General features: G+C 56.7%; 1 protein-coding gene across 1 annotated transcript in view; it reads left to right on the plus strand.

Annotated features, from left to right (window-relative positions):
• Positions 1 to 71: 71 nt before the first annotated feature.
• SH2B2 (SH2B adaptor protein 2) overlaps positions 72 to 13,225 on the plus strand; it is a 16,613-nt gene continuing 3,459 nt past the window's right edge. Inside the window, exons 1-8 of the mRNA XM_009319328.1 lie at positions 72 to 932; positions 4,087 to 4,188; positions 8,187 to 8,278; positions 10,489 to 10,583; positions 11,135 to 11,317; positions 11,441 to 11,634; positions 12,407 to 12,578; positions 13,081 to 13,218. Coding sequence (XP_009317603.1) covers positions 72 to 932; positions 4,087 to 4,188; positions 8,187 to 8,278; positions 10,489 to 10,583; positions 11,135 to 11,317; positions 11,441 to 11,634; positions 12,407 to 12,578; positions 13,081 to 13,218 — 1,837 coding nt within the window. The remainder of the gene's footprint in view (positions 933 to 4,086; positions 4,189 to 8,186; positions 8,279 to 10,488; positions 10,584 to 11,134; positions 11,318 to 11,440; positions 11,635 to 12,406; positions 12,579 to 13,080; positions 13,219 to 13,225) is intronic.

The raw sequence follows: 13,225 nt of genomic DNA on the forward strand, positions 1-13,225 counted from the left end.
CCCATGTCCGTGCCTGCGCTCACGCTGTCCCCTTGCCCCCGCAGCCTGCCGGCAGGTGGAATGGGGCAGCCATGAACGGCGATGCCCTGTGCCAGGAGCCCTCCTCCCCGCTCCCTGACTGGAGGGAGTTCTGCGAGCTGCACGCCCAGGCAGCTGCCGTCGACTTTGCCCAGAAGTTCTGCCAGTTCCTGAAGGAGAACCCCCACTACGACACCCCTGGGGCAGAGACCTCCTTCTCCCACCATTTCGCCGCCAACTTCTTGGACATCTTCAGCCTGGAGGTCAGCCGGGTGTTCGTGTCCGACTCCCCCACCAAGTACAACATCGTGCCCTTCGTGGGGCTGCAGAACTGCCACGTCCCCTACGGGCGTGAGGTCACCCCGAGGAAGGAGGAGACCTCCACCGAGTCCCTGGACAGCATGGACACCCCGTTGGGTGCCGGACGGTACCTGAGCCCGGCGCAGCAGGTGCAGGCACGCAAGGTGTCCTCCTACGGCCAGTCCCGCAGCTCGGAGGATGTCTCCATCCATGCTGCCGCCAAGCCCAAGTTCAAAAAAGGCTTCTCCTTGAGGAACATGAGCTTGTGCGTGGTGGACGGTATGAAGGAGATGTGGCATCGCAAGTCCTCTCCGGAGCCGGGCACCGAGACTGCCCCGGGTGGCCGCAGAGCCGAGAGAGAGCCGTGGCCGGCCGGGGGCAAGGAGCCCGGTGACCCGCGGGAGAAATGGACCCACAAGCTGCGCCTGTCCAAGGTGCCCTCCTCCAAGGTGGAGCTGGTGGACATCCAGCGGGAGGGGACGCTGCGCTACATGGTGGCCGACGACACGAACTGTGTGGGGAGCTCACAGTGGCAGAAGTGCCGCCTCCTGCTCCGGAAAGCAGTAAAAGTGGAAGGAGAGAGGTTCCTCCTCGAGTTTTACGTCCCTCCGAAGGTGAGTCCTGGCTTTTCTCCGCTGTTGTTTTTCTGAGCAATTCAAGCGGCAGTTGGGCTTTGTTTGAGTGGTTTTTTTATTTCCACTGCTGAGCTGGGATGAAATCCAGCTCTGGTCCAGAGGGGGGCGTTGGTGCTGGGTGGCTGAGATGCGAATGGAGGGGACAACACAATTGAAACCCGTCCCACCCGCAAGCCCCAATTGCTGCCGTTCACCAGGGCATAGCCCCCTCCTTCCCCCGCAGCCCTTGGGAGAGATGCTGAAGCCTCTGCCTGGTCCTTTGGCCCTCATATATCAGCAATTTCAGTGGAAAAGCTCATTCCCCCATCAAGACGTGGGGTGTCCAGGCTATCCAGAGGGTGTTTTCTCTTCCCAACGTGTTGCAGAGGCATGGGGTTGACTGGTGGCTCGCGCAGCGGCAGAATGGCTGGGATTGCTGCCTGGGCTTTGTGCTTTAGATCTGAGGGTCACTAGTCCACTTTCTGAAAGCAATTCTTTTTTTTTTTTTTCTTCTAAAAATAACAATTCATTTGGAATAATTTTGCGTCCGCAAGGCTCCCTCCAACGCAGCTTTTTGGTGACGGGGACAGAAGACGCCGGTGTTGCCCTCCGGGGCTGGAGCATCACTGCCGTGGGTGGCTTTTGTAGCTCTCTTCCCATGCAGCCCCCACTACTTCTCCTCCTGGGCAGAGGAACACCACTTATTGTTATTATTACCCACAATATCACTTTTCCTTGCCTGCATCTTTTCTTCTTCTGTAACTTCAGTGAAAGCTTCAAAAGCAGGAGCTGGTTTTCATTGCAGCGTGTCCTTGGCGCGTCTTCCCTCCCCTCTCGCACGCGGCCCCCCTGCACGTGATGCAGGGAAGCGCTGTCCCTGTTTTCCTGGAGCAAAGGCTGAGCGATGGAGCGGTTTGCTCAAGAAATGTGGATTATGAGACTTTCAGTCTCCTTCTTGCCGCAGGGACCGCCTTTGCTCCTGGGCTGAGCGAAGGGATGCATTGCGCTGCCGAACCCTCACCTGTGCTAACGCCGTGATCGTGCCTCGTCGGTGTTGTGTGTTCACCTCTTCGAACAGCACAGGGCAAATAATAAGCCATTCTCTGGGGTTTTACTAGCTGTATGTGTTGGTAATGAAATCTCAGGTTATTTAAATACCCAGGGAAGAAAAATCTTGTTTACTTCACCTTCCCCACTTGTGTTTCAGTCCCTGGTAGCAAAGCTGGGCCAACACAAGCCCTCGTGCCGGGCACGTGCCCAGGTCTGCGGCTCCGCAGGTCTCGGTGTGTTCCAAACCCCCGGTAACCCTCGGTTTGGTAGAAGGATGGATCTGTACACTGTACATAGGGACAGCAGGATAGTTCATATTTTTAAACAGCATTTTCTACTTTTCTGAGGCCAAAAGGAACCTTGGCGCTGTTGGTGTTAGTCCGTGCCTCTCACCTAACTGTCACATCTCTCCCGATAAAATATAAAACATGAGTTTAAACTCAAGTGCATCTCTCTAGAGTGGCTCAGCGCTGGTATGGATGGTGCGCATCACTGGTAGCTGGCTCGGGGGGCTTCCTCAGCCCAGGGACCACACGAGACCCCGGCTGGAAGGGAACCACCCTGTCCATGGCATGGTACACGGGGGATCCGGTGAACCCGGTGGGTGCGGGCTGCACGGAGCAGCGCTGGCGAGTCTGCTGCACCAAAGGGGCAATAAACTCAGGTTAAAATGGAACAACTGCTGCTCTTAAAACATTTAAGAGAGTGCTCATAGAGGGATTTTTCTAGTGTATCTTGACTTGCCTCTAAAAATCAATTTTGAAATTACTTTATGGCAACTTTTATGAACATTGTCTGCTCTCCTGTTATAATCACACCCTGCTTTGGTTTACATCTTTCTTCCCCCATCCCATCTTGCTTTCCATCTGGCAAATGATTCAGCTGTAAAAGTGGCACCAGCCTGGCACAGCTGGAGGAAAACAGCTTTTTGCTTCAGCAGCCCGCAGGTTTGTTTTTGCGTAGGCCCTACAAAAACTATGGTCATGTCTTTAAATCTTTAAAGGGAAGAGCCCTCCTGGAGAAGACCCTTCTCTGGCTCACCGGTGAAGTAACACCATATTTTCTTCCCTTTTGAAGCAGCTGCCTCTTCTTTTCTGACCTTCTCCCGTGCAAACACCAAGAGGGAAAAATTCCCCAGGGCAGGGCTGAGCCCTGCACGGCCCAAGACGCGTGTGGGGGCAGTGCTGGGGCCCCGGGGCTGGCGGAAACGAAATGTCCTGGAGGGGAAAAAGCAGTTCCTGTTCTGTCTTGGATTTATTTATTTTTTTCCCCCCCAAAATGGGAACTGAACCCGTTGTTGGTAACCTGCAGCCTGGTGCTCATCGCCGGCCTCGTCCCACCCTGTGCACCCAAGGCACCAGGCGCAGGTTTCGGTGACTAAATTGCATCTCTGCTTCCCGCAGCTGTGATGCTCCGAATCCCGGAGCCCCGGAGGGGACCGGCCCCAGGGAGCAGCTCTGCGGGCTCCTTTTGGGGGGATTTGTTATAATTAAAACAAGTATCTGGGGAACTTGTTGCTCAGCAGAGACTTCAAGTGGGAGGCACTGGGTCCTGCCCCCCCATCAAGGCTCCGGCGGGTGCCGGGGGCCCCAGGGGAAATTAATTTTTCTTTATCTTAATGTAATTAAAATTCCCTGCATGGCTAAGGCTGCTGTGTCGTAGCTTCTCGGATGAAAGGCCGCTCCTGCACTGGATAAACGGGGAGTCTTCCTGGGCTGCTTGCTGCAGAGGAACCGTCCCCCGTCAGACAGCACATCTCCATCGGGAAAGGGTTTATAAAGGAGAGAAATAAGTGGTCTTGGCAGAGCTGGCATATCAGCCTGTGCTGGAGCAAGGAAGAGGTTCGGCAGTTAAATGCACTAACCTCCCTATCTTCCACCGGGCCTCCTCTTCTTGGTTTAATTAAAAGAGCTTGGAGTTATCAGGCACATGAGGGAAATCAATGCTTTTTTTTTTTTTTCCCCTCCCCCTGTAATAACCATGCAGGCTGAGCTGCGATCTCGCCTCTCTGAGAGCCCCGCTGTGTCGTCCCCCGGGAGAGTGATTCAATTGAGTGACTTTTTTTTTATTTATCGATTTCTTTTAATAACTTTTCTTTTCCCAGGCTTCCAAACCCAAGGTGAGCATCCCACTGTCGGCCATCATCGAGGTCCGCACCACCATGCCGTTGGAGATGCCTGACAAAGACAACACCTTCGTCCTGAAGGTGAGAGCAGGGCGGCAGCGGTGTGTATCCCGACGGGGACCCCATCTGCGCCCACATCCAGGCCCCACTGCAGGGATGCTCAGTCCCCAAGGGGATTGTTGCCTTGGTTTTCGGAGCGGAGATGCCAACAGCGCTAATGCTCCCCGTGGGACTCCTGCCTCCCCTCCCCGGGCTGTGCCTTCCCCCAGAAATGATGCAACGTCCACCTGATGCCTGGGTATTTTGGGACTGAGCTGTTTGCCTGGCTTTCACCGTGGGTTTTGCTTCTCCATGTCACCAGGAGACGGGTTAAATTGTGTCCAGAGACAATCTGCAAGGGGAAATGCTCATTGGTACGGCTGCCCGTGGTTTTGTGGCTGCTGCTGCCCTGGATCAGTGGCACGTGGTGGCCGTTTCATTGGCACGGGGCAATGGGAATGGCTGTGCGGGGCCACCAAGGCCCTGCAGGTCAACCACCCCATGTGAGTCTGGGGGCACGAGCACAGAGTGAAAGTCTCTCTTGCTCCAGAAAGAGTTTTCCATATCATGCAATTAATTAGCTTAATGCTCCCTCCCGCTCTGCCGAAAGGCAGCAGCCTGTCACAGCAGATCAGGACTGAATTTCACAAGGTCCAGGCTCAGGGCGCGACGTGCCGCCGTGATGATGGACGTGTTGTTGGAGATGGCATTTCCCTCCAGCTAATGAGGCTGTGTCTCCCCGCTCATGCTAATGGACTCATGCTCTCCATCAGAGCTGTTGGACGTGCCTGGCTGGGAGGTAGCACGTGTATGTGGGGGAAGAGCAGTGTTTTGAGGATTTCTGTGTCCTACCTCTGCTAAAAAAACACCTCTCTCCCTGATGCTTCTCCCTAAAAGCATGTGGCAAAGGCAGAGTGGAGAGGCCAAGCTTCCCAGCTGAGTGAACCTGCTTAAAAGCTTAGAAAACTGTGAAAGCAGAGGAGGGGAAAAAATTGAGCCTGGCTTCATAAAAGCCTCTGTGCCTGGTTGCCCATCTGGCCCCAGCACATATTTCTGCGGGAAATTGCTCTCCACCAAACCCGGCTCCTTGTAAAGGTCCCACACCGTCTACTGGCAGCCTCCTCCAGGGCATCCTCCCTACCCCAAGGGCTTCTTGCTGTTCAACCTCAACCTCTGCTGCGGCCAGTGTCCACCATGGACGTGGAGGCTAATTCGGCTATTATCTTCTGTGCCTCAAAGACCAACCTCATGTGGCGTCTTCTCTCCAGACTGACCAGCCCAGGTTCTCCCCACTTTCCTTGCAGGCTCTGGAGAGAGCTTGCCCCAAAGCGTACGTGGTGCAATGGCCAGGAGCGGATGGGAAGGATTGCTTCTCCTTTGATTGCTTCTCCTTTCTTCTTCCTCTTTACCTAGCCCAAGTTGATCCAGTTGCTTTCTTTGTAGCCTGATGATGATGTTGACTCATAAGCAGCTTGTGGTCTGGTGTAACCCCTAGGCACTTTTTGCAGAACCGTTCCAGAGTCACGGTTCCCCAGCCCAGACACCCACAGTGATCAGTGCGAGTCCAGAGCTCACCCATGTCCTTGAGCTGGGGGCTGGCTTGGGCTTTTTCTTCCACAAAGCATTTCTCAGCTTTGACAAGTTCATTTGAATTCTCGTCTCATCCTCCAACACACTTGCAACGTGGTGTCATCCGTGAATTGATTAGGCATCTCCTCTCTGCTCTTGTCCTAATCATTACTGAAGAGCAGCATGCACGGAGAGAGTCCTTGGTGTGAAGGAGCTTCTGAGCCTATCCCTCAGCTTTGATCATTAGCCATCGATAATCCATTAACTATCGATAACTGCTCTTGGAATATGGCTCATCAGCTACTTGTGATCATGTTTTCTAGATCCCCTTACAAGTCTCATCTCAACCGTGTCTTGCTACCCGCCTTGTTGGAGTGTCACATCAGTGTCCAAAGCGTGGCCAAGGCCAAGGATGTGACACTGCTTCTCCCCATCCCTGGGGCTGTCATGAGCAACTGCAGATGGGCTTGACAGGGTTAGGTCGTGGCGGATCCCTGTTGGGGGGATTCAGCTCCGGGGTGCTTCCTGGGTACCTGTGGAGGGTTGGTTTCTGCGGCTGCTGGAGGAGGGCTCTGGGCTTGCCCTCTTCCCATCTTCTGGAGCCAGACAAGCTCTCTCCACTCCCACCGCTAATGGCTCTGTGACTGCTTCAGCCATTTCTTTAATTACCCTGGGGAACGCTCCAAACCCCGCTGGTCTGAAAATGCCTGATTGACCAGGTACCCTCCTGCTCCTGCCCCGTTCCGGCCAGGGCGCTTACGCTGCCGCGGGGTTAATTGATTGCAATCGATCCTTTGAGTGAGCCGAGGCTGCGAAGGAGGCATTGAGCCCATCGCTGGCTCCCCATCTCCTGCCGCTCCAGCCAGCCTTTGCCCTCCCCTCCCAGCCGTCAGCACAGGCTGCTTTCCCCCTATTCCCGACATCCCAGCCCTTCTTGCTGGGACATCTTGCTGCTCTTTTGCGTTCTCCCTTTGCTGGCTGGACTCGCAGAGCAGGTGAAGCACCCCTCAATGTCAGGGTACGGATTAGAGGGGTAAGAAAGGGAGCTGGGTGCTGTGGTTTTCCCGCTGCCTTCCTGTGTACAGGGTTGATGTGGAGCCCGACCTCAACCTTCGCACGCAACACACCGCACTCTGGCAGGTTATGACGGGTGGAAAAGCTTCTGCCTTGTTCGGGGAGGCCACGCTGGAATAGTTTCTGCCAAATTGCCTAAAAATTAGCAGGCAGCCTGTCCCCACCGCCCGTCAGACACCGAGCACATGCTTTTTTTTTTTTTTTTTTTTTTCCATTGCACAAGCAGGCACTTGCAAAATACCCAAGCCCTGCACGTGCTTCACTTGCTGTCATGCTCTGCATGCGAGAGCAGCCCCGTCTCCCACACCGGCTTCATGCATTGCCCTCAGAAAGCTGGAGAGGCTCCTTCGCTCTGGTTAAACAAAACAGGGGGGGATCTTTGCTGCTCCCCTCCACCTCTGCTCAGGGCAGGATGGCCCGTGCACGGCCCTGGGCTGCAGCAGGGAAGCAGATCGCTGCTCGGCCCCAGCCCAGGTGCTTGGGTACAGCTTTCTGCATGTCCTGCTTATTTTCAGGACAGCGATTCAGTTGTTTGTGATTAACTTAATTTGCTAGGAGGTTGTCTCAGCCGGCAATGCGATACCCTCCCGCAGTCAGGGCTGCCTTGCCAGCTCGGAAACGCGATGTATAAGGGGTCCGGGAGGGATCTGGGGAAACCTGCCAGAGGCACGTAGCACCGCATGGGGTGGCTTCTGAGTCCCTCTGCCCTGCTGCCCCATTGCTGATGTGGGGATTTTCTGGGTCCTCCCTGGCCCCAGAAAGGCCGAGCTCCTTCAGGCTTGTGATTTTGGAGGCTTTTTTGCATCCTGATTTTTATTTTATATTTGTTCTTGTTAAAGTAGGTCTCTCTCCCACCCTGTTGCAATCAGAAGCCTCATGGACCAGCAGGCAGAAAAGATAACAGAGGAGAGTTTAAAAACTCCTGGGTTTAGGGGTCTGGCAGGATTTTGGGGCAGTGGGAGGGCAGCATGGCTTCTGCTCTACCTGTGCAGAGCTAGTGTTTGGGGGACACCTGGGCACCCCAGAAGCGAGGCGTGCTGTCTGTGCTGGTGTGTGGTGCCATGCACCCCCGATGCCACCGGCCAGGTGTGGTTTTGCCACGGAGGCTGTAAAAACCTTGTGATACGTTTGCTGATAACAGTGGGGTGGGGGTTTTCCCCCGAGCCCCGGCTTTGGTCAGGGGACACCCCTGGACACACTAAAGCATCTCTGTGGGTCACCCCTCGGCATCCCTTTGCTGGGATGGGAGGGGGCACTTATCCTCTCCTGTTCAATCGAGGTGCTATTTACTAGCAGCAGGTGAATGAGGAGGTCTGGCTGGGTTATGGGGTGTGCTTTGCCCCAGGGGGGCGGTGGGACCCCAGCCGCAGCCTGACGCTATCCCACATTGCCTGCAGGTGGAGAACGGGGCCGAGTACATCCTAGAGACCATCGACTCCCTGCAGAAGCACTCCTGGGTGGCGGATATCCAGGACTGCATTGACCCTGGGTAAGGCTTGCTGGAAAAAGGTGCTGTGCAGGGGCTAGGCTCACCACTGCTGTGGGTGCCCTCACCACCGACCACGGGTTATTACCCCTGATGCAATTTTTGCTACTTGAGTTATTACAGAAAGTCCCTGACTCATGCCAGCAGAAGTCTGGAGGCAAAGTTAGCAGCCTGTGTGTGTCAGAGGTGCAGCCTCGCAGAGCACTGGCTGCTTGCTCACCCTTTCCTGCTCCATGTCGCCTTGGCCAGGCAGAGGCAGGTGACCTGGGAACACAGCCCTCAACACGGGAAGCTCCTAACACCCACCCTCTGAAGCTATATACTATATCTGAGCTATTTTCTATGCTTTTTTCCAGTCCAGCATCCATGGTATATTTAAGATTCTGCTGGCTAAATCAATTTATTTATGTTTCTATCACCATCACTATGACAGTAATGCTGTCACTGGAGTCACAACAACTCTCCCAAAACTTCTCGTCTGCTTTTTCATCAGCCCGTGCATTGGGTTACGCTGTAGGGAGGTTCGCGTGCCCGGCGCTGCCGCCCTTCAGCTGGCTCGGACAGGCCCAGTCCCGGGGAGGCAGGATCAGCCCAGGTACTCCCCGGGCAAACCCTGGCACTGCCATTCTCGGCACAATTTTGGAAAAACAAGGTGCCCAAGCTTGCAGAGGTGAAAACCTCGAGCAGACCTGGAACAGGGGCTTGGAGAGGCTCCAGCTCCCCCGGGCTGCCCTTGCCCCCTTCTGTCGAAGAGATGCGGTTCGGGTGCTGCAGGGTTGGTCACGGCGGAGGCTGCATCTTGCAGGGAGGATGCACTAATGGACTGCAGATCTGTGCTCCTTCAGCTCCTTTTGCTGCTTTTTAAAATATATAATTCAAGAAGCGACACTGAGGCTGGGCTGCTGACAGAGGCGAGGCTGGGAAACGTGGCCCTTTTTCTCCCAGTGTGTGTGTATTGGTGCTGGTTTTCCAGACGGAGCCGAGTGCCGCGGCCGTGCTCACCTCGAGCCGCTGCAGAAGCCACCGGCAGCCCTTCGCCAGCCCCTTGCTCTGCCACCAGCAGCCTCCCAGCCTTTTATGTTTGCTTAGCACCCAGCACAGTCCCGCTTTGGCCTCCGGACGTGACTGTAAAGCAAATAATAATGAACTCCAGAGCAAATAATAATGAGCTGTTTAATACACCGACACACACGCTTGGTGCCAAGAATGAATTTTCAATCAGCTCCTGATGCTTTTGCCAAGGGCTGCGCGCTGGAGCCGCTGTGTGAGCACCCGTCGACGGCTTTTCTGCAAAGCACTGTTGGTTTTGGTTTCCTTCCTCCCTACTTGTTTTTAACCGGCTGCATCTGAATGACTCCCAGTGGCTGATTCACTTACTGGCCACTAAATAATTCAGCAGCTCCCTCATGAGCCATTACTGCTAACGCAGCCGCTTCCTCCGTGCCTGTAACGCAGCCGCTTCCTCGCTGCCTGTGCCCACGTGGCCACTGTTAAGCAAGAGTAGCCGAGTGCCACAGGCAGCGCCAGGCTCTTGCCGGCGGCCAGGATAAAAATAGGCTGTGGAGCAAGTGGGGGGGGGCTTGTGCAAGAAGGGTGCTGAAGTGCATGGGCAGGGGTCGGGCAGCAGGGATGCTCTACGTGGGGGCTGCACCGCTGCGGCGCCCCCTTGCCCTGCTCCTGCTCGCTGGCTCGCTCTGGGCCTCCCGGCTTGGTTTTTTGGTGTCTTTTGGGGACGTAATTCCTGTGGGTTGGTAATTCCCTTTGCAGAGGGTAAAAGCGAAAGCACCCTTGCGTGGAAGTTGGTGGTGGGAGCGTGTGTGCATCTACGTATGTCTTGCAAAGCAAAGCGCTGAAAGACGAGGTAACATATTTCCATCCAAACCAACAAGGTTGCAGCAAAATACTGCAGCTAGGACCAGCTGGCGTGACCCACATAGCGAGGGCTTTCAAGGGTTTAATCCCCTCACACCGGTATCTCACCCCCAAAAGGCCGTTTTGCCGGCCGTTCTGCCTCTCGATGCTGTAGGCACTTCTGTCCGTGGCAGCCCCTCCAGGAGGAAGCGAGGAGCATTGGGATGTGCTTCCGGATCACAGCTGGAATTTCATTTGGTCAAGAGTCCTCTGCTCACAGGCACGTGAGCAGAGGTGCGATGCGTGCATCCCTGCAGTGTGGCGGCTGGCGTGTGACTGTCTGCTCTGTGCTCTCCCCCCAGGGACAGCGGGGACGACATCGAGCTGGCATCCTGCGCGCAAGGAGCCTGTCTGCCAGGCAGGGTGTCCTCCTGCAGCTGCGAGTTCCTGGCTGACAGTAAGGACCTACGTTTGGGAAAAACACCCGCTGGGGAGGGTGGGGGTCGCCAGGTGCCAGCTCTGGTTTGGGGGGGGCCAGATCCTGCCAGCGATAAAGTGAAGGAGCCTGAAGCAGGTGCTTGTGGGGATGGGTCTTCTGTCTATCACCTTCCTCTTCTTCATGCTAGCCCCCATCCTGGGGAGGTGGCCCACCCCATTTAAGACATCAATGTTCCTGTGCATCCTGGTACGTGTTGAAAATCTAGTCCCCCATCTGCAGGCACTGGGGTCTCCAGGTCCCAGCAAGCAGCCTCCACCTGCATAGCCCCACCTTGTCTCCATGCCCAACTAAGATGCATCCGTGTCCCCCATTCCGGTCGCACCGGGGGAAGGAAACTCAGTGCAGGCTGAAAGGGAGTCCCCTGAGTTGCGGCCAGAACCATAACTAGCCCTGAGATGTCTCCGAGAGCTCAGGGTGCTCCAGTGCAGTGGCCTTTGGAGCAGGACAGCCCCTAGCCTTGTCCGGTGATGCTGAGCCACGAGCCCATCCCTCTACAAATTCCCTTCCAGATGTGCCCAGGCCACTGGACAGATGTGCCCTGCCCGGCGCTCACAACACTGCCACAGCCACCGCCATCCCTGCGCCCCACGGCCGGGGCAGGGACTCCCTGGGGGAGCTCCTCACCCACGTCCCACTGGAGAGCTTCCTGCAGACGCTGGAGTCCTCCCCTGCCGCCAGCGGGCGTCTCTCAGGTACTGGGATGCAGGATGCGGCCCCAGCACCTCACTCTTGGGGGTGCACGGAGGGAGAGGAGGAAGGGGTGGGAGAGGGCGATGTCCGGGTGCTCCCTAAAAACCTGCTGTCCCTGTGGCCAGGGGAGGACAGCGAGGCGGAGGCAGAGATCAACCTCTCCGACTTCCCCTGGTTCCATGGGACTCTCTCGCGGATCAAGGCGGCTCAGCTGGTGCTCTTCGGGGGTGCCCGGAGCCATGGCTTATTCGTCATCCGGCAGAGCGAAACACGGCCGGGGGAGTACGTGCTGACCTTCAACTTCCAGGGGAAAGCGAAGGTGGGTGTCCTTTGCTTCTCCCTGAATATTAGTGCCAGCCCTGCCCAGCACCCTGGGCTCCTTCCCGCCCTGCTGGGGCTCTGCGAGCAAGTGGGTGCCATGCGGTGACCCCAAACATGGCAGCTCTGTGGGGACCTGCACCCTGGTAGAGCATCCCTCAGAGCCACCTGCCCTTGTCCCCCAGGAGCCCTCTGCACCCTGCCCAGGCCCATCAGCACTTTTCCAGGTGGATCAGTGCTTGCCACGCAGGCATAAGTTTAAATACCCCACGGGAGCCCAGCGTAGTCTGGCACATCATCCCCTGCCCTCTTCTTGTCCGCTCCACATCCTGAAGTACACGGATGTGCTATAAAAAAACAACCCATGTGTAGTTTTCTGCTGGGTCCCTCTTCTACCAGAGGGCGTACACTGCGAGGGGTTGAGATATAACTGCCTGGTTATCGTTCAGGTGGCCTCTGGGCTTCCCTAGGCTGTGTCGCCAGGATTGGAGCTGCAGCCCCTGCCCGGCTGCACCCAACCACCTTCCTCTGGCTGCTTCTGTACGGTGTTCATCACCAGGAGGGGACCAACTTCTCCTGGGGATGCAGCGAGTGGGGTTTTGCAGGAAACACCCTGCAGCAGGAGACCCTCCCGGCCAGGCAGGGAAAAAATCACAGTCCTATGTTATGAGCAAACCTCCCTTGGCTGATGGAGGTGGCTCCTTCTGCTGATTGCAAGGGTGAATCTCACCCTCGCAATCCCCAGCTCACCCGCTGGCCCCTTGCGCTTGCAGCACCTCCGCCTGTCGCTGAACGAGAGCGGGCAGTGCCACGTGCAGCACCTCTGGTTCCAGACCATCTTCGACATGCTGCGCCACTTCCACACGCACCCCATCCCCCTTGAGTCGGGCGGCGCAGCCGACATCACCCTCCGCAGCTACGTCGTGGCCCAGAGCGTCCTGCCCGGTAGGTGCCGGGGCTGTGCTGCTGCTGGGTGGGGGCACGGCTGCATGTGGAGGGCTCAGTTTGTGTTAGGGCTGGGATCGCACATGGACCCAAAAGGGACTGACCCCTGGGATCCCTCCACCGACCCCCTCCCTAAAGCTGTGCCTGTGTCGGTGCGCATGGCTCTGGAGATGCCCCAAGGTTTGCATTATCCCATTGAAGGTGGGCAGGGAGGACCACGCAGCATCAGGGCTGTGCTGGGGTGACCCCTGTGTCCCCGGCTGTGGGTATTAGTCCCCTGGCTTGAGCAGGAGAGGAGCAGAGGGGTCTGCAGGGCTCGGCAGGGCTCAGAGCATCCTGCTATGCTGGGAGAGGGTGGGCAAGGAGGATTGGGGAAGGACAGGGTCAAGGATGGAAAGAGCGAGCAAGGGAGAGGGTGGGTGTGGAAAGGTGCCAGCGAAGGAGAGGAGGGGCTGAGCCCCCAGGCAGTATTGGAGGGGTCAAGCTCCTATCTCCCTTGCAGACACCGGCCCCCCGCCAGCCCTCGTGTCGCAGCCGCCAGGCTGCCGGGTCGACCTGCCACCCCCGCACTACTTCTGCAGCACAGCACCCACCGGCCCACCGGCCCTGCCACCTGCCGAGGGGGTGGCCGTGGCCCCTGGTGTGCA

This window comes from Pygoscelis adeliae, unplaced genomic scaffold, assembly GCF_000699105.1.
Source record: "Pygoscelis adeliae isolate BGI_AS28 unplaced genomic scaffold, ASM69910v1 Scaffold282, whole genome shotgun sequence".
NCBI classification, from domain to species: Eukaryota; Metazoa; Chordata; class Aves; order Sphenisciformes; family Spheniscidae; genus Pygoscelis; species Pygoscelis adeliae.